The sequence below is a fragment of the Peromyscus leucopus genome, chromosome 22, assembly GCF_004664715.2.
Source record: "Peromyscus leucopus breed LL Stock chromosome 22, UCI_PerLeu_2.1, whole genome shotgun sequence".
NCBI classification, from domain to species: Eukaryota; Metazoa; Chordata; class Mammalia; order Rodentia; family Cricetidae; genus Peromyscus; species Peromyscus leucopus.
Genome location: NC_051081.1, coordinates 20,797,684 through 20,817,143, shown reverse-complemented (window position 1 = coordinate 20,817,143; position 19,460 = coordinate 20,797,684). Strand labels below are relative to the sequence as shown.

Here is a 19,460-nt window from a genome sequence, read left to right as displayed (position 1 = left end):
CCAAATGTTTGTAAGCTTAGTAAGGTGACGTGGAAATGATTGGCTGGACAATCATTTTACAGCTTTGTCTCATAATTAATGTCTAAATGATTCCCTTCTGATTGAGAGCACAGGCATAGACTTCGAATACTGTTTGGTCTGATTACACCAACAGCTGGTGGACTGACTCACACAAAGTAACTAAATAGCGTCATCTTGTTTCCTAGCAGAGCATTTGTCTGTTGAATAAAGAATGTTGTCCGTGCCCGGGATGTGGTGGCGCACGCCTTTAATCCCAGCACTCGGGAGGCAGAGTCAGGAGGATCTCTGTGAATTCAAGGCCAGCCTGGGCTACAGAGTGAGTTCCAGGAAAGGCGCAAAGCAATGCAGAGAAATCCTGTCTCGAAAAACCAAACCAAACCAAAGCAAAACAAAAAATGTCTGTGAGCTTGGTGTGATGAAGCAGGACTCTAGAGGCAGAGGCAAGCAGAGCTAGTCCAGGACTGTTAGGTCTCCACAGAGAAACCCTGTCTCAAACAAACAAACAAACAAACAAACAAACAAACAAACAAACAAACAATATGTTGGCCATGATTAAATGTCTGTGTACAGATTATTACCATATTCTAAAGCATTCCTAGGTTTATATATATTTGTTTTTCAGTTGGTAAAATATACAGAACCTAAAATTCACCACTGACATTATTTATAAATAAGTTATTCTGTGGCATTAAGTGTATTTCCGCTGTTGTACAACTGACGCCACCACATTTAGTCCTAGGGACTTTCTGTCTCTCTGCAGTGAAGTTCCTGCAGGCTCTCAGCGGTTTGACTCGATGGTACCTTCTATCATGAGGTCATCTAGTATTTGTCTGTAGTTTAACTTAGCATAATGTCCCAAGGTTCGCACTGTAGCATGTCTCAAGCTTTCTTCCTTTGTGAAAGTGAGCAATACCTTATCTGTGTATGTGTATACACACTACAGTTTGTTCTTCTGTTGACCCGTCCATGGGCATTTGGGGCTTGCTATGAACACTGGTACCCACACACTTACTCAGTCACAGCTTTCTCCTGGACATAGTGCCTCATGCCTGTAATCCCAGCAGCCTGGGGCCAAGGCAAGCAGATCACAGTGTGTTCAAGGCCATCCTTGGCTATAAAATAAATTCAAGGACAGCCAGGGCTACAAGATGAGTCCCTGTCTCAAAAAACAAACAACAACAGACAATTTTAGCTTTTTCAGAACTTGGAGCATAGACCCAGAAATAGAATTGCTGAATCGTGTGGTGATTCTTTCCGATTGTTTTAGGAACTGCCATCGCTGTTTTCCACAGCAGCTACACCATTTTATTTTCTTACCAGTGTTACAGAGTTCGAATACTTCTGTGTTCTCAGAAGCACTTTCTGTCTCCTTTTCTTTGGTAACAGCTACCCTAATGGCTGTGATTATCCTATCACTGGGGGTTTGTTTCGCACTTTCCCCATAATTAGTGGAAATTTTTTAATTTTTAAAAATTTTTTATGTTAGGGTATTTTGCCTGCATGTATGTGGATCTGTGCACCACAGGCATGCAGTGCCCACAGAGGCCAGCAGGGGATGTCACACACACACATACACATACATGTACGTTATTTGTGCACCACAGGCATGCAGTGCCTACAGAGGCCAGCAGGGGGTGCCACACCACCACCACCACCACTATCCACCCCCCACCCGGAACTAGAGTCACAGATGGGTCTGAGCCACCCTTTGGGTGTGGGGATTGAACTTTCATTTTCTGGGAGAACAGCCATGCTTTAACTGCTGAACTGATCATCTCTCCAGCACTTAAGCATCTTTTTGTGTGCTTCTTGGCCAAGAGCACATTTCTTTGGAGTTATTTGAATCCATGTTTAAGTAGATTATTTTGCTGTTGTTTAGATTCGTGTTTAATGTGTAGGGATGGAGTCCTCTGCCTGTGGTGAAAGAACGTCCTCTGCTAGTCAGGGCTGTGCTTTCAGAGACGCAGGGCCGGAAGACGTACAGCTTCACTTACAGGCAGTTCTTCAGACTGCTAGTTGTATAAATACGAACTTCTAAACTCAGATCCATAGTATGGGCATCACCACATCTTCTAGGGAGGGCCCTCAGAAAGGGTTCCCATCAAGGCTCGTCAGTGCGTCTGTCTCCTCCATGTTGTGTTGCTGCTGTCCTTGGCAGTGAGATTCTGGCCCCTCTTCTGGAGCACGAGGTGAGATTAGGTCTGAACTTGGCATTGCTGGACCCATGTGCTTTCAGCCCCTCGGTCTGAACTGGTTTGTGTCTGTGTGATCCTGAGCTCCAGTCAGGAAGAACACCCAGGTACATACAGCCGCGACTCTGAGTTCTCGCTCTCACTCCTGTCATAGAATAAGGATATGCTGGGGTTTTCCTAAACTACGTTAGATAAATGTCAGTACACTCAAGCCTCAGAACAGCCACTGCTGGGAACCTTGTTTAAAGCTGTTGTCATCTCTGTAGGACATTCTCCATTGTTCTTGTTCTGGATCTATCCAAACCTAATGATCTCTGGCCCACCATGGAAAATCTGTTGCAAGCCACAAAAAGCCACGTAGACAAAGTGATAATGAAGCTGGGGAAGATAAATTCCAAAGCAGCCTCGGAGATGAGGCAGAAGATGTGGAGCGTCATGCAGAAGGACCATCCGGTGAGTTGCTGTTGGTTTCTCCTGGCGTCCGCCCCGCACTGAGTAGAGACAGCAGCACAGTGCAGCATCTTCAGCTTTCTGCATGACTTAAAATTTGTTTGATGTAGATGAACCTGCTCACCGGAAAATTATAGCAATTTCATCAAAGCTCAGTAAGAGCAAAACACGGCAAAGATGCTATGTCTTCTCGTTCGACATCCCCTGTGATTACTGTGGTGTATCATACCACTCAAAAGAAATGGAGTTTTAAGGTAGAGTTCTGATATTGATTTTATAATCTCGGCAAGATGAAGGTGAGAATGCAGATTGGACCGGCTGAAGCTGCAGATTGACGCGGGAGCAGAGCTTCCCCTGCCTTGCCCAGCACTGTGTGTCTTGCATTCATTTAATGTCTGTCACATGTCATGCTGCTCTTCCCAGCATCTGAAAGCTGTTTAAATTATAAACGTGCTGTGATGCAACACAAGTTATTGAAGTGCAGTCTGGAAGGTTGTCGTCTAGAAAACTAAGAGAAGCATTTCATGGTGTCCATTGTGTGCATGTGTCTTACATAATATCAGATCAGAACAAAGCCAAACAGCGAACAATTAACATACACTAGAAACTCCATGCAGATGATGTACAGTGAAAGAAAACAGAACTATAGCCAGGCGGTGGTGGCGCACACCTTTGATCCCAGCACTCAGGAGGCAGAGGCAGGCGGATCTCTGTGAGTTCGAGGCCAGCCTGGCCTACAGAGTGAGTTCTAGAACAACCAGAGCTACACAGAGAAACACTGTCTTGAAAAAAAAGAGAGAGAGAGAGAGAGAGAGAAGGAAAGGAGGGAGGGAGGGAGGGAGGGAGGGAGGGAGGAAGGAAGGAAGGAAGGAAGGAAGGAAGGAAGGAAGGAAGGAAGGAAGGAAGGAAGGAAAGAAAGAAAAAAGGAAGAAAACAGAACAACAGAACAGGGAAATGTATGAACCATGGTGTTGAGGGTCTTGCTGTTTCTGGCTTCACACTTAAAATACAGCAGGAAGTGAAAGTTAATATAGTAACAAACTCCATGACAGAAAATATGAAGACCAAAAATGATGTTTTTTTTAAGTAAATATAAACTCCTGAGGGCATAGCAATAAACAACTGTAATCAACGAAGTATATTTATTAACAGGACCGTGAGCTAATTGACCCGTTTCCGATACCCCTGGTCATAATTGGAAGTAAATATGATATTTTTCAGGTAAGTGCTCCCTTTTCAGCTCTTCGTTGGACTGCGTGGCTGTGCTTTGTGGGGAGGAATAAAAATGATGAAATAAGAACTGGAACTCTGGAAGGGACAGGCTCAGAGACAGCCATCTTAGGGGTTTTAGAAAGGGAGATAAATCGAGGAAGGACATCCCAAAGAAGCGAAGAAAGAGAGTACAATGGTTAGAACAGGGACGAGGCAGAAGACTTAGGAAATAAATCTTCAGCCACTGAGGGATAAGATTTACTTCCCAACTTTAAATTGAAGAAAGTAGGAAATTAGTTTCTTCTTATCTTGGCTTGTCAGAGAATCCTTCGGGTATTCCTCGGGATAAAATGTGTGCTTATATCTGGATTCCCTTAAGCCAAGCGTTTAAACAGATCTGATAGCTCTGTCAGTGGGAGGCTGCAGCCTTGGTCGGTCTCTGTAGGCAGGAACATGGAGGTGACCGAGCCCAGCTCCTCAGGGTGGGGGGTTTAAAAATAAATAACGTGTGTCTGCCCGAGGGAGCTGTTGAGATCTCTCGGCTTATTTTTTCCTTTTAATATTTTTTTTCTCCAGGACTTTGATCCTGAGAAGAGAAAGGTGATATGCAAGACGCTTCGGTTTGTCGCACATTATTACGGAGCCTCGCTGATGGTCAGTCCTTTTCCTGAGGGAATGTGTGGGAGGAGGAGCTGGGCTCGCAGATGTGACTAACAGATGTGACTAACAGATGCGCCTAAGGTCACCTTTTCCCTCCTTCCTCCCCACTGCCGAAGCCCTGTTCCTGCAGGCCGTGAGGTGTGCACAGAACCACTCTGCTGTGGCTTCTCCTCCCTACGTGGCCTGTGTCTGTAAGCCCAGGCAAGCTGACAGAGATAGATTGGTGTTTTCACTCATTTTCATTTCTCTCTTTAAGAATTAGAATCTATATTCCCTCAAAAGGAAACGGGGAAGCTTTAACAAGATGCTTTTATATAAAAGAAATGTTGTAGCGGTTAAAATCATGACTTTGGAAGCCATGCTGCCTTGGCTCAATGTCAGTGTGACCAATTATCAGACACGTGACTTAGGAAGTCTCGTAAGCGTCCCCCTCCCCTCGGGCAGAAGCGGCAGAAACGGTGCCTCCTTCACAGGATTCTGATGAGGAGCAGCGGAAGGGTGGGCAGGGGTCAGTGTGCGGCCTGAATCATGGAGCTAGTTGGTAAATGGTGGCGATGTCCGAACACACCAGGAGGCGCTCATGCAGGCCAGCCTGAGCTACATGGTGAGACGGACCCAACCAAAAAGTTGACAGTTCCCATCTCAAAAACCAAAATCAAAGCTAGCTTAGTATTTGAGTAAATATGTAATGGTCTCCTTTCCTCTAAACTAAAGCACTCAGAGAATGTAGAGGCACCAGGGCCAAGCCCTTCCCTTCAGGGCTGAAAGTACCATGTATTCTGTATATTTTCAATTTCTATGTGTTTAGAGCATCTCAAATACATTTCATTATGTGTTGTCGCCACCTTTTAAGACTGAGCCTGTATGTCAGGTTGACACGATGCTTTGGAAAATGTTTCTACAGTTTTTAAAAGAATCAATAGAGAGGAATGTTCTAACACTAATAACACTCTACTATACTATCAATAGAGAGGAGCGTTCTGACACTAATACCCTAGTACTAAACAACAGGGAGGAGCGTTCTGACACTAATACCCTAGTACTATCAATAGGGAGAAATGTTTTAACTAATACCCTAGTACTAATCAACAGGGAGCCTAATGTATCTCAACAGGGAGACTACACTAATACCCTAGTATATAAAAAAATAAAAAAAAAAAAAAAAAAAAAAAAAAAAAAAATAATACCCTAGTACTATCAATAGGGAAGAACGTTCCAACATGATCATTATCTGAAAATGGGGTGTGTTGCTCTAGGTGAGGATGAGTTAGCCCACAGCACTGAGCTGATTCAAGGAGGTCCACAGCTGTGTGTGGAGGTGTTTGAGGGAGAGTTGGAGTAATTAGTGAGAAAACTTCCAATGTTCTCCCACACCTACATCCTATTAAACATATTTGTGAGTAGGTTTTCCCCTCACCCATATAACACAAACAAAAAAAATTTTGTTTTTGTTTTTTTGTTTGTTTTTTTTTTTTTTTCGAGACAGGGTTTTCCTGTGTAGCCCTGGCTGTCCTGGATCTCGCTCTGTAGCCCAGGCTGGCCTCGAACTCACAGAGATCCACCTGCCTCTGCCTCCCAAGTGCTGGGTTAAAGGCGTGCACCATTACCGCCCAGCAATACAAACAAAATATTACAAAATTATATAGTTTAAATCAATAAAAATAATTATATTGTAATAAATATAAAACTATATGGTAAAAATTAAGCAAAACAAAACAATCTTTTTTAATTAAAATTTTCCCTACTTTTAAATACCATATGATACACATTAACATACTCTAATTCTTTATATTAAATGACTGTGTCTCATCTTTGTACTCCAGTGCCCCCCTGGACCTTGTGGATCTGCCACAGGAACCGGGGAGTTGCTATCTTTGCCTCATAAGTGTATTTCACTCCAGTTTAAGGCCCCACCTGCCACTTCGGACATCCCAGCTGTTCCCTTTGATGGCGCCGGTATTTAGGAGGCGAACCCTGGCTTAACAGTTGGTAGAGTAACCATGCCTCCTGGTTCCACACAGTGTCGGAGCCTAGTTATCAGTAGAAGCCACGTCCCTTTGCTCTCCTGAGATGCTCCGGTTCGATCCTCTTATTTTCCACCATGAGAGTATTCGGTAATTCTTTCTTCAGGCTCTGCAGGCAATTCAAGTAAGAAGCTGAACAGTCACTTCAGCGAGTCCCAGTGTGACTGTCCCCGCCCACAGCTGCCACACCGCTGCCCTGATGGCGGCAGTGCACCTGCAGATGTTGCAGTCACTTTTTATATATGCTCTAGTTGTCTAGCCAGGAGTGTTGGTGTCTACACACAGCACAGACGTGCAAATTCTGACCATCTGAGTAGGTGAAGTGATTGCTGTGTTCACAGGGGTCCTTTCCACATAATGCACAACTAGCGAGGCAAGTTTATCACGATTTCTTTATTCAGCTTCTGTTTTGTCTCCCCAAATGTAAGTGTTTTGAGGCAAAGAAATTGTAATTCTCTCGCCATCTGTGCTTGTTCAGAATCATATTTTTACCTGTTACAGAGATTATAGAACAGAGTTTAATTGAATCTCCTGTTTGTTGCAGTTTACCAGCAAATCGGAAGCTCTGTTACTGAAAATGCGTGGTGTTATCAACCAGTTGGCATTCGGTATTGATAAAAGGTACTGTTAAATATTTTCCAATTATCCTTGTTCCCTGATTTCTAATATATCTTCCCTTCCATCTCTTTAGCTTTCCTTTTGTTATTATTTTCTTTTGCTTAATTTTAAATGGAATTGAAAGTTTTACTGTCTATCTTTTTTGCCTTGCTCATCTCTTAGTTTGGATTTAGAAGTTGGGAGTCTGTCAGAGTCAGTGTTCACTGGTCCATTTGGGTCAATGCTCTCTCGTCAGTGACTTATATAAAATTGGCCCTCGTGTTTACAGTAGAGTGTGGCAGCATATTCGATTGGTGACCTAAATTAGAATCTTTTTCTTTGCCATACAGCAAATCAATATGTGTGGATCAGAATAAACCACTGTTTATCACAGCAGGATTGGACTCTTTATGTCAAATAGGTTGGTGAACTTATTAATATTGCTTAATCTTTTTAAATTGCTTATGGATTTTATCTTCCTGCTTCCTTGGTCTCCAGCACACCACCATTTCTGGCTTCATTTTATGGCAGTTATTTCATTTATAATGTATGTATTTCATCCAGAATTGATGTAGCTTGCAACACACTGACATATTTGTGGTAGAATGTATGGTACTACATGGGGGACAGATTTCTGATCTCTATTCTATTTTTAAAGAAATGAACTTTTTTATTAAGAAATTTTTTTCATTCATTTTACATACCAATCAAAGATCCCCCTCTTCCCTCCTTCCATCCACCCAGCCTCTCCCCCACATCCCCCCCACAAGAAGGCAAGGCCTCCCATGGGGAGGCACATTCAGTAGAGGCAGGTCCAAGCCCTTCCCCCTGCCTCAAGGCTGCACAAGGTGTCCCATCATAGGTAGTGGGCTCCACAAAGCCTGCTCATGCACCAGAGCTGGATTCTGAGCCTACCACCAGGGGGAAATGCACTTTTAAATTCTAGTTCCCCAAGTTTAGAAGAAAGCAGGAGTATAGGGTAGTCGGGGACAGAAGAGCTCGCTGTGAATAATGATCGACTATGTGGGGTTGCAGTGATAGAGTATACCAAGAACCTTTAAATATGCCTTAATTTTCCATTATAAGACAGTTTTCCAGTCGGGTGTGGTGGTATATCCCACCTGTAATCCTAGCACTCTGGAGGCTGAGGCAGGAGATTGCTTTAAACCCAAGGCCAGTCAGATTGGGCTGTATAGCATGACTCTCTTTCAAACTGTAAGAAAGAGCAAGACGGAATAGTCTGCCTTAGCTACTGAGATGTATTTTCTAAACTCACAGAACCCATAGTATAGTTATCAAGTCCCCTATCTTTCCAAGAAGCTCTTTGGGCCTAGCAATTCTTTAGAACCTTGGGTATGGTGATTTTTCACACAGCAACAGGCTGGTGTTTCCATCCTCTAATACTCCTAAGACCTTAGCAAAGAATGAGGTGGTATTGCTTAATGGATGGTGGAGACAGATTGGCATCTTTTTAGTAGTGCCAGCTTAAATTTCAAGAGCACTGAGAATCACTGTGCATCCTGGCAGAATTCTGTCTGTGAGAACAGTGCACTGATAGATAACACTGATGGATTTCTTCCATTTGTGGGAATAGTTAGCCAGAAAAGGCTTGCTAATTACTGAATTTAAAAATCATGGATCTAGGGCTGAGATATGGCTCAGCAATTAAGAGCACTTGCCACTCTTCCAAAGGACCCAAGTTCAGTTCCCAGCATCAGTGTTACACACACACACACACACACACACACACACACACACACACACACACAGTAGTGAATCAGTACTTTCCCACCAGGATGGTAAGGAAGCCCTTGAAGATTAACAGTTGAACAGTTTGGGGACGATAAAGATGTTAGAAAGAATAGAAAAATCTCAGCTTATAGATTAAAAATTGCCAGAAAGTAACTGAATTTTTTAATTTTTCAAAGCAATTTAAATATTCAAGATATAAATACATTTTCCTCATTAAAATGGTGGGCTAGTACTGTGACTGTAGGTCAGTGATGAGTGCCTAGCCTGGATGAGGTCCTTGGCACAATCCCAGCACCGCAAGGGGAAGAGGAAGCTGAGTCATGTGTGTGTGTGTGTGTGTGTGTGTGTGTGTATGTGTGTTGTGTGTGTGTGTGTGTGTGTGTGTGTGTAGGAAGTTTATTTCACGTCTCCCCAGTACTCTGCATTTACACACATGTAGAAAGGTTTGCCAGTCTGTATTATCTTGGACTCCGTGTACTTTGGTGGGTTTTCAGTGTATGTGCTGCCCACGGTTCTAGCTGATATTTGGACTGTTTCCTGGGGTTTATAAAACATAGCTGTGCATCATGACAGTTCATTATCTGCTAGTAATGAACGTCTATGTTGTGACCAGTTTTCCATAAGACCAATGGTGCTGCTGCATGAACTCTTTATCACGTGTTTCTAGTGTAAACATCAAGCTCTGGAACTACTGTTGATGGGGCACAGATACGGGTGCAGGGTGTGGAAAAAGTTTTAGCTCACCTATTACTTCTTCCTGCCTCTGGCAGTACAGCAGCCTAGGTAGGCATCGTTTTAATGGTGTCTGTAACACGGAGAGGGAAAATGAGTGACCTGAGATTTGTACTTTAATAAATGGCGTCTGCTTTATTAATAGTTTGCACTAATTGAATCTCTGTAGTCATGTGAGGTAAAACTTTGTATTTTAGGGTCCCCTCCTGTTCCCGATAGTGACATTGGAAAGCTTCAGGCCCATTCACCAATGGAGCTGTGGAAAAAGGTGTATGAAAAGCTCTTCCCCCCAAAGGTGTGTATTCCCCTCGGCTAGAGAGCTACAGTCATCTGTGACAGGAAGTGCCATGAAGGTTCTACCATGATGACTGTTTCTATTTCTCACGTTCCTAAATGATGAAATGTTTGTTGAGACCATTGTAAACAAAGCACCATGGAGGTTAAAAGCTGAGTAAGACATGGCCCCTGTTCCCCTTCCAAACAAAGCTCTCTGGCTGTTGGAAGAGAGACAAATGATGGGGGGTGGGGGGGGCGAGGGGGCGAGGGGACGTGGGGAGGGGTGGCACGTGTATTTGAGGTGGATTTCCAAGAGTGATGGAGGCTGAAGAGCCCTCAGTACCAGCCTGATGGCACTTGGTCCCTCAAACAGATGGTGACCATTGAAATGTGGGTTGTGGGCCTGAAATGACTTAGAGAATCGTGATTTCAGAGTACCAGCACCCTGAAGGCGATCCAGGACCCTGCCCGAGACCCACAGTATGCAGAAAGTGAAGTGGATGAGATGAGAATTCAGAAGGATCAGGTATTTCCCAAAACTCAATTTCACCGTAATATGGTATACATTGAGAAATTCATACATTTTCCTAATTTTTTACTTGTAAAATTATTACATCTCTGTAGAAAAAAGCTCTGATATGCACATAGAAGAAACCTGCCTTTCCCCTACCCAGAGACAATGTAAAAGCTTACAAACCCTTTTCCAACTGACTTGATGTTAAAGATGGGTATGCTCCCACCCTCACTGTGGAGAGATGCTTTCCTGATACTCTTTGGAAGTGTCTGGTTCCTATTCTGTTGTCAGACAGAGCGCAATTTCCTAGCACTGGGAGAATTACCTTGTCCAAGGACTTTATCCATTCAGGCCACGATACATAAGCATCCCTGATGGACCCTAGGATCTCTGAAGAAGATGCTTAGAAGTGGACGAGCCAGGATAGCCCCATTTCAGTATGCAAATCTTAAGCAAGAATAGAATCGTCGGTAAATTCACCATGACCCAAGTACTGGACATAGACTTTTTTTTTTTTTTGGTTTTTCGAGACAGGGTTTCTCTGTGTAGCTTTGCGCCTCTCCTGGAACTCACTTGGTAGCCCAGGCTGGCCTCGAACTCATAGAGATCCACCTGGCTCTGCCTCCCAAGTGCTGGGATTAAAGGCGTGCGCCACCACCGCCCGGCTGGACATAGACTTTTGTCAGCTCTCCTTTTACAGTGATAAAATGAGATGTCACACTATCTGTCCTTGGATGAGGACACGTTTGTATGGCACACTCTGCAAACTGAAAGCCTGACCGTATCTGGGCGGGTTTGTAGAACTTTGTAACTCGGGCCGTCACTGTTGGAAGGGTTATTTGAAGACACTTGTCTACTGGGACTGTTGACCCAGGCATTTTTCCTAGCACTCACTCTTTACCTTAAGAGGTCCTCAAATTAAGTAAGCAAATGTTTTATTTAAACATATTCCAGACAGCTTGAAAACCTGCTATGAAGATGGAAATGGTTTTGTAGCCATAGCAAAGCTTGAAAAATGAGGTGGGGACACTCAGATGAACTGATGTTACCCTCATTGTGCATGAACCTTGGCTGGAAAGGTTACTGGAGGTCATCTCCCAATTAGTATTTGAGTCAATTATTAACTGTCATTATCGGTTTCTATTGCATCGTGACTACTTTAATAAGGTCATATGCACAGACGTTAGTAATGCGCTGACGTATTTGAACTCTGAATTTACACTTTGGAATTATGTCTTCCCTGACTTCACTTTGAGTGAAAGTGGAGGGCAAGCCCTGCGCCTGGAGCGTCTCCTTCAGCTGTGGCGTTCAGTTAACACATCCGAGTGGCTAGGATGCTTGGATGACAGATTTTTTTTTATTACCTAAAAAAATATATAATATCTCCATTTTGCCTAAAAGCCTATTTAATTTGTGTTGTTCTAGTGGATAAGTTGCACTGATTTCAGACTGCACACATAGAATCTGCATGTAATTTGTACTTTTTGCTGTACAGGTACCACAGTGATTACCATTTGATGCTTGATTATTTCATTGATAGCTGATTCTAAAGTTTGATGTCCTGATATCCTTTTATTTTTTTTTCTATTAAAGCCAGGCAACAGAGGCAGGTGGATTTGTGTGAGGTGAAAGTCAGTCTGCTCTACATAGTGAATTCCAGGACAGCCATAGTGAGACCCTGTCTTGAAAACAAAACAAACAAAAATTTAATTTGAATATTTTTTCATGCTTTCCATGAAGGAATTGCAGAAGCTTAAGCTGTTTCCAGCTGTATGCTGATATACAAAGTGGTAATCCTCTCAAAATTAATTTAGGAGATTCTTAACATTCTCCCTAGGCATTTACATATATACGTGTATTTTTAATTTGGGCAAGATAGTTGCTGCCAGTTTTACTGGGGCAGCTTAAAACAAAAGTTCATCCAGCACTCTAGAAGCTTCAGCAGGACATTTGCAAGTCTGAGATCAGCCTGAGCTATAGAGTGAGACCCTGTCTCAAAGATAGATAGATGATAGATGATAGATAGATGGATGGATAGACAGACAGACAGACAGACAGACAGACAGATAGATAGACAGACAGATAGATAGATAGATTGACAGACAGGTTGACTGACAGACAGACAGAAAAATGATAGAGGAAATAAAAAATGTATGAGCTTTAGGTGAAAATCTAACCAGTTGTCTATATCTCTGTCTTCATATTGCTACTTTTATCTTTTAATGATTATTGATTTCTGGGTAGCACTTTCCCTTGAAAATACCATTGTGATTTTTAGATGTGAGTTGGCACTGAATAATGGTGTATTCATTTAAAAGAAGAGCTTAGCTGCTTCTGACTTAAATCTGTGCTTAGGATTTTCCACAATTCCATCCAGGTATTCCCCTAGAAGCAACCTGCAGGCTCCTAAGGCAGAACTGGCCATGTCTGCCCTACCTCTGACCCAGCCCTGGCTCAGCCTTGCTCTTCTGAGGAAGAGAGACGACATCCTGTATCATTAAATTATAGTGCCATTGCCTGTGAGTAGAGGGCTAGCTCAGAGCCTACGCCTGACAGGACTTGATCTTCCCTTGGCTCTTTCCCTGCCCCCAACACCCATTGTTAGCGCCTGAGATTGTTGATCTGGAACAGAGAGTGGCATTCCGAGCCTTGAAACATTCACAATGAAATTGGAGCATGGCAGGTTTAGGATGGAGCAGCAAGCTTGTGGCTTCCATTCAGTCCCACCTGAAAAGCTCAATTGCCCTGAGGAATTACCTCTCTATACATCTGTCCCTCCTGGGCAGCACACCACCACCACATCCCACAATGCTTCATTCTTTTAAGATCGCTATTCAGAATTTTTTTTTTTTTTTTTTTGACAGTCTCATTTGGTAGCTCAGACTGGCCTTGAACAGACAATCCTACAACTCACTACCCCCAGAGGAACTGCAAGACTATGCCACTGTGCTGGCTGGTTTTATGACAATTTCACACAAGTTAGAGTCATCTGAGAGAGAGAACAGCAATAGAAAAAATGCCTTCGTAAGATCCGTCTGTAGGCAGGTCTGTAGGGCATTTTCTTAATTAGTGATTGGTTTGGGAGGGTCCAGCCCATTATGGGTGGTGCCATTTCTGTGCTGGTGGTCCTGGATGCAGCAAAAAAAAAAAAAAAAGCACACTGAACAAGCCATGAGGAGCAAGCAAGCCAGCTAAGACAACCTTTGGATCTGTCTTGATCCTAGTCCTTTCCCACGCAGGGAGGTCCTGTAACCTGTGAGGCCAGCCCACACGGCCCAGAGCATGGCAGAAGACCATCCCTGTGGATGGGGTCTTTCCTGGCTAGCACTCTTTTCTCTTACTGTTCAAGTCTCTTCTGTCAGCTTTCATATAAAGTCCTTGAGCTTGAAGCCATTCCTGATTTTAGGGAATCTGAAAGGAAAGTGTTTGCTCTACCCTTCTATTTCTTTTCAATATTTTTGTTAAAAGAGGATAACAAGGAAAAGTGGTCAAGGTGACACGTGACTTTAATCCTAGCCCTGCAAAGGCTGGGTCTATGTAGACATAGGAGTTGCGGGCTAGCCTCGGCTATGCGGCAAGACCCTTCTTTATAAAAAGGAGTCCAGGGCGGGGAGGGGAGGTTTAGGTAAATGCTTTCCCTTGTAAGGTCTTCTTGCTTAGCCATAGTTACCTTGTTTGACTCCGCAGTTTAAAACAATCCTCTTGCTCCTCGGGCTATAATTTAATTAAGCACACTGACACACTGATCTCATGGTTAGAAAACAACAATGTTCCTGTTCTCTGTGGCGGATGCTCTATCAGCCATTATAATATATTATTATATCATGTTATATAAATGCAGTGTATCGCAAGACCATAGACTGTGTGTCGTCAGAGCCTTCGGGGTTCTTAAGAGGGTAGGGGTGGGCAGGGGTGGGTAGGGTGGGTAGGGGTTGGCGGGGAGGAGCTTCTTTGTCTTGCTTTTTAATGGCTCTGTAAGGCGCCGTGGAATCCGTGTCAAGAAAACCTTGCAGTACCTTTCAAACAGCGATAGTTCTGAGTTCGCCTGATTGTGATCTTGAAAATCTAGAGGCCTTTTGAGGTCGTGAATCAGCTAATTACTCCTTTTCCTTCTTTTGGCATGGCCAGGTGGCCAGCCCCATTTTTTTCTCAGTCTTTTGTATGCAGATTTTATACCACAGCCAGCAAAGACCCACGAAGCAATGTCCTCACCTGGATCTTGGTAAAAACGATTAACCATTTCCAGTTAAAGACAAAGCTTGCAATATCACTTTACTTTTGTGAGTCTTTTTTGTTGTTTTGAGACAAGGTCTAGCTGTGTAGTCTTGGCTGGCCTGGAACTCACTATGTAGACCAGGCTGGCCTCAAACTTGTAGAGATCCCCCTTTGCCTCCTGGGGTCTGGGATTAAAGGTGGGTGCCACCACACCTGGTTACCTACTTTTTATTAGTTAGCAATCTTTAATAGGATAGATGGAAAATGACTGGTAAACTGGATTGGTGTCACTCAGACATAAACCAAACTGAAGAGTTCTTCCAAGTTATTATCATAAAAGCATTCTGAAGTACACACAGGGCTTTGAACCTCTGGAGCGGTTCAGCTTTAATAACTTCAAGGATAGCTGTGAGAGATAACCTGCACTATTCATGAAGACAGCAATGGCTTTTCTTCGTAGCAACCTGTGACCGTTAGTAACCCCGGCCACTGGGCAGTGCTCGGCTTATCTTGCAGAACCACCACTTTTGTTTATCCAGAATAACGATGCACTTTGTACAGTTGCTTCGACGGTGGCTGGCTGGCACAGAGTCTGCCCGGAGGTGATCCCTTGGTGAGCCCCTCTTGAAGGCTCCTGTCTGTGGTTTCCACCTCTGCTGTGAGACTCCCTTATGTCAGAGATGTAGAGGTGTAGGAAGGATAGAAGGAAGTCTCCCGTCTCCCCCCCCCCAGTGTTGCTGTTCTTATGGGGCACATATGGCTACCATCGGTTTCCCCCAGCTTCCCCCAGGGCTGAGTGCAAATGAACACTCATCTCCCTAATCAGTCCCTTCTGCAGACAGCTGTTTCCAGCTGTGCAGATGTCGTAGGAGCAGGAGCATCTGTCTGTGCACACCCTGAATGCTTCACTATTTTCTATGTTTTCTTCTTCTTCCTTTTTTGACATGGGTGCTGGGGATTTGAACTCAGGTCTTAAGCTCGCAGTGCAAGCTCTCTCGTACTCACTGAGTTATCTCCAAACCCGTCTGTTAGTTTCTGTTTTAAGAAAGGGTGGCGCGCCGGGCGGTGGTGGCGCTTGCCTTTAATCACAGCACTCGGGAGGCAGAGCCAGGCGGATCTCAGTGAGTTCAAGGCCAGCCTGGTCTACAAAGTGAGATCCAGGACAGGTACCAAAACTACACAGAGAAACCCTGTCTTGAGAAAAAAAAAGAAAGAAAAGAAAGAAAGAAAGGAGGAAAGGAAAAAAAGAAAGAAAGGAGAAGGTGGTGTATGCCTTTAATCACAGCACTCGAGAGGCAGAGGCAGGAGGATCTCTGTGAATTTGAGGCCAGCCTGGTCTACAGGGTAAGAGTTCCAGAACAGCCAGGACTACACAGAGAAACCCTGTCTCGAGAAAAAACTAAAAAACAAAAACAAAACTTTTTACTTCATGAAGAGTTTTTGTTTTTTTAGTCAGGGTCTCCTGTATGGCCCTGGAAATCACTGTGTAGACCAGGCTGAACTCCGCTGCCTTTGCCTCCCAGGACTAGAAATAAAAGCATTTGCCGACACACCTCACACTGTGATTTTGTCTTTTCAGTGATGGGGTGAAATCCATTGCTCAGCAAACACTCTACCACTTAGCTACATCCCAGTCCTTGGGTCTTACTGTGTAGCCCAGGCTTACCTCAAACTTAAGATCCTCCTGTCTCCGCCTCCCCAGTGATGGCCTCTTACAGACATGCGCCACCACACCTAGCTCTGTATGACAAATTTCTTTTTTTAAGATTTTTACTATTATTTTTTGTGGGTGGTTGTTGACCTGCATGTATGTCTGCACACTTTATGTATGCACAGATCAGGAGAGGGCAGTGGACCCCCTGGAACTGGAGTTATAAGTGGTTGTGAGACACCATGTGATGCTTGGAATCCAACCCAGGTCCTCTAGAAGAGCAGCCTGTGCTCTTAGCCACTGAGGCACCTCTCCAGCCCTAGTATGGTTCTAAAAGCAGAGCCACTGTGTGGAAGGACATCTAAATCGCAAATATTGATAATCTGCTAACTTCAAAGAAACTTTTGGAAAGAGCTGAACATTGCTTTCAAATATAGATACTTTCAAATCCTTGAAGTATAAATACCGTGTGTTGCTAGTTAAAAGGGACCTGTATATTCTGTATAGTAGATAATCGTGTCTGAAGCCTTACTTAGTTCATCTCTGAGTGCTGCTTAGTCTGCCCAGGAGCTTTGGAGGCTCTCTTGTAGAAAACAAGTATTCAATGCAGTCATTATCAAAGTCATTATCAAGAAGCTAGCAAGTACCTTCTTGAAATTATGTTTGTTTGTTTGTTTCCTTAAAGTAATGCAGGTCTTTGTTTCAGGAACTGGAACAGTACAAGAGAAGTTCTTCCAAGACCTGGAAACAAATTGAGCTGGACTCTTGACCCTGGTCCACTAGTGTGGGTTTATGTCTTCCTTCCCAAGTTCAAGTAAGATTCTTCTCTTCCCTTCTGTGGCAATGTGTGAGGAAAACTGAGATGTGTAGTCTAGTAGAGGAAATGTTCTGGTACAACATTGTGAATGTTCTGAAGTCTTCTAGAGAGAAACTATGCACTGTATGTAATTCTTTTTAAATAAAAAAATTTTCTATCTCCTACCTGTGACGTCTACACAGTATGAATCTTGTCTGGCACATGTAAGCGTCTGCTCTGGTTTATATGAATCAAGGGGGTTTGGTACCAGTTATTCTACATTTATTTACTTATTTATCTTTTGTTAAGTGTGTGTGTGTGTGTGTGTGTGTGTGTGTGTGTGTGTGCGCGCGCGCGCGCGCACATGTACATGCCATGGTATGTGTGTGAGGTCAGAGGAAAACTTTGAAGACTCTGGGTATTGAACTTGGGGCAGCAGGCTTGGAGGCAGGCGCCTTGAACCGCTGGCCCATTCTGTCGGTCTTGGGAACAGTTCCCATATAAAGCTGCGTGCCCATGTTGGACATATTCTTTCCAGAGTGTGTTCTCGGCTGCAGGTGGTAGGAAGCCAGGAAGGAGCTGACAGGTGTTGTGATCTCACCTTCAACAGAGAGGCACAAGAAGCTGCTGCAGGTGCAATGCATTCCTGGTCCTCACACCCAGAAATTCCCAGCTGCTGAGAACGGGCCATTTTATTTTATTTTATTTTATTTTATTTATTTATTTATTTATTTATTTATTTATTTATTTGGTTTTTTTCAAGACAGGGTTTCTCTGCGTAGCTTTGTGCCTTTCCTGGAGCTCACTTGGTAGCCCAGGCTGGCCTTGAACTCACAGAGATCCGCCTGGCTCTGCCTCCTGAGTGCTGGGATTAAAGGCGTGCGCCACCACTGCCCAGCGAGAACGGGCCATGTTAAAGCAGCAACCTCCATCCTCCCCTCGCCCCGCTTCACCCAGTGAGACGGTCACATTTGTTTTAATATCACCTTAAAAAACAGGCTAGTCTTAGGGGAGAGCCTATCACTAAGTTGGCCAAAGCATGAGCTGATGAACATCCAGGATGACTTCCAGGCAGGTATGACATGTAAGAAGCCAGTTCTGGATAGGATAGCCATTGTCATTAGTCAGGAATGGTATGTATTCTTGTGACCTGCATGACTCTTCATGTGTCGTGGGCACAGCTTCGTATAAGCACATTTACTAAGAACATGAAGACAGGTGAGGGCATGCGGGTGGTAGCCGTCATTCAGGTCATTTTGATGACACAGGAGTCTGTCTGTTTGTCTTGCACGTGGTCTGACATTTGAGAACAATGTTTAGCAAGTTCCTGATGCATCTCCGTGCTGTGGAGAAAGCCCTCCTGTGCCCTCCTGATGGCACAGACAGCCCAGGCCATAGCAGTAACAGAAACAGTCATTACGTGGATTTTCTTAGATCTCTGTCCGTTTGGTGACTCGAGACACAAGCTCAGGGGTCAAAAGTCATCATGATCCCAGGGTGCTCTGGCTAACATGTCATGACTTGAAGGCACTCTCGATGTCAATTTTCCAATGTTTCTGAACGAGAATGAAATTCATCTGCATATGAATAATAGGAGCTGTGTCCATTTACCTCCTATCTTCAGAAGGTTGAAATCAGTGATTTCAAAAGAGGCTCCTCCCTGTGGAACTCTCTTTGAACTGTTTGAGTAGGTTATCGTCTCTAGGACTGTCTATAACTGATGTGACATATATAACCTGTAAGGATTATGTAACTATTATACCATAATCATCAGTGTCTCAGACCTTTGGTAAAAATTGACAGCACTATGCTGGTAATGTACCAATGCCTCGGATCCTTAAATGCAGTTCTAAGCAACAGACTTCCACTGTGCTTCCTTCCCACTCTAATGGGAGACATTTCAAGTGCTATAATTTATCATTCTTTACAGGCTAGGTCACAGTAACGGAACAAGTTCATGTGCTCTCTCTGAGAGCCTCGCTCATGGTTACCATGGTGACATTGAGAGAATTAAATTTCAGACTTGTTCGTGAATTCCTTGCAGATCAATGAGAAAGATAATCAGTCACTTAGCAGAGAATCCATTTTTAATAGCCCACACCCATCATTTCACCCCTGGAAGTGTGTACTGTGGGTGTGTGTTTGCACTTATCATCGCCCTTCCTCTCTGCAACCCAAGAGCTCTCCTTAGGGGAGCTGTTGTGTCATTTATGGACGCTGCATAGCAGCGATTCTCCAGACTGACGTAGCTCATTTCTCAGTCACATCCTGTCCGATAACACTGAATTTTAAAAGGTAAACGATGCTAGAAATGAAAAACAGCAAACATATCCCTCAGAAGTCTCTCTGATACGTGGCATCTTCCTGA

At 43.8% G+C, this 19,460-nt stretch overlaps 1 protein-coding gene across 1 annotated transcript in view; it reads left to right on the top strand.

The window, feature by feature from the left end:
• The window catches only part of Dync2li1 (dynein cytoplasmic 2 light intermediate chain 1), a 36,087-nt gene extending 18,810 nt beyond the window's left edge, over nt 1–17,277 (top strand). The window contains exons 6-13 of the mRNA XM_028892599.2: nt 2,480–2,666; nt 3,816–3,884; nt 4,452–4,529; nt 7,104–7,180; nt 7,507–7,577; nt 9,838–9,935; nt 10,350–10,442; nt 17,003–17,277. Of these exons, the coding sequence (XP_028748432.1) occupies nt 2,480–2,666; nt 3,816–3,884; nt 4,452–4,529; nt 7,104–7,180; nt 7,507–7,577; nt 9,838–9,935; nt 10,350–10,442; nt 17,003–17,065 (736 nt within the window). The 3' untranslated portion in view covers nt 17,066–17,277. The remainder of the gene's footprint in view (nt 1–2,479; nt 2,667–3,815; nt 3,885–4,451; nt 4,530–7,103; nt 7,181–7,506; nt 7,578–9,837; nt 9,936–10,349; nt 10,443–17,002) is intronic.
• The last annotated feature ends 2,183 nt before the right edge of the window (nt 17,278–19,460 follow it).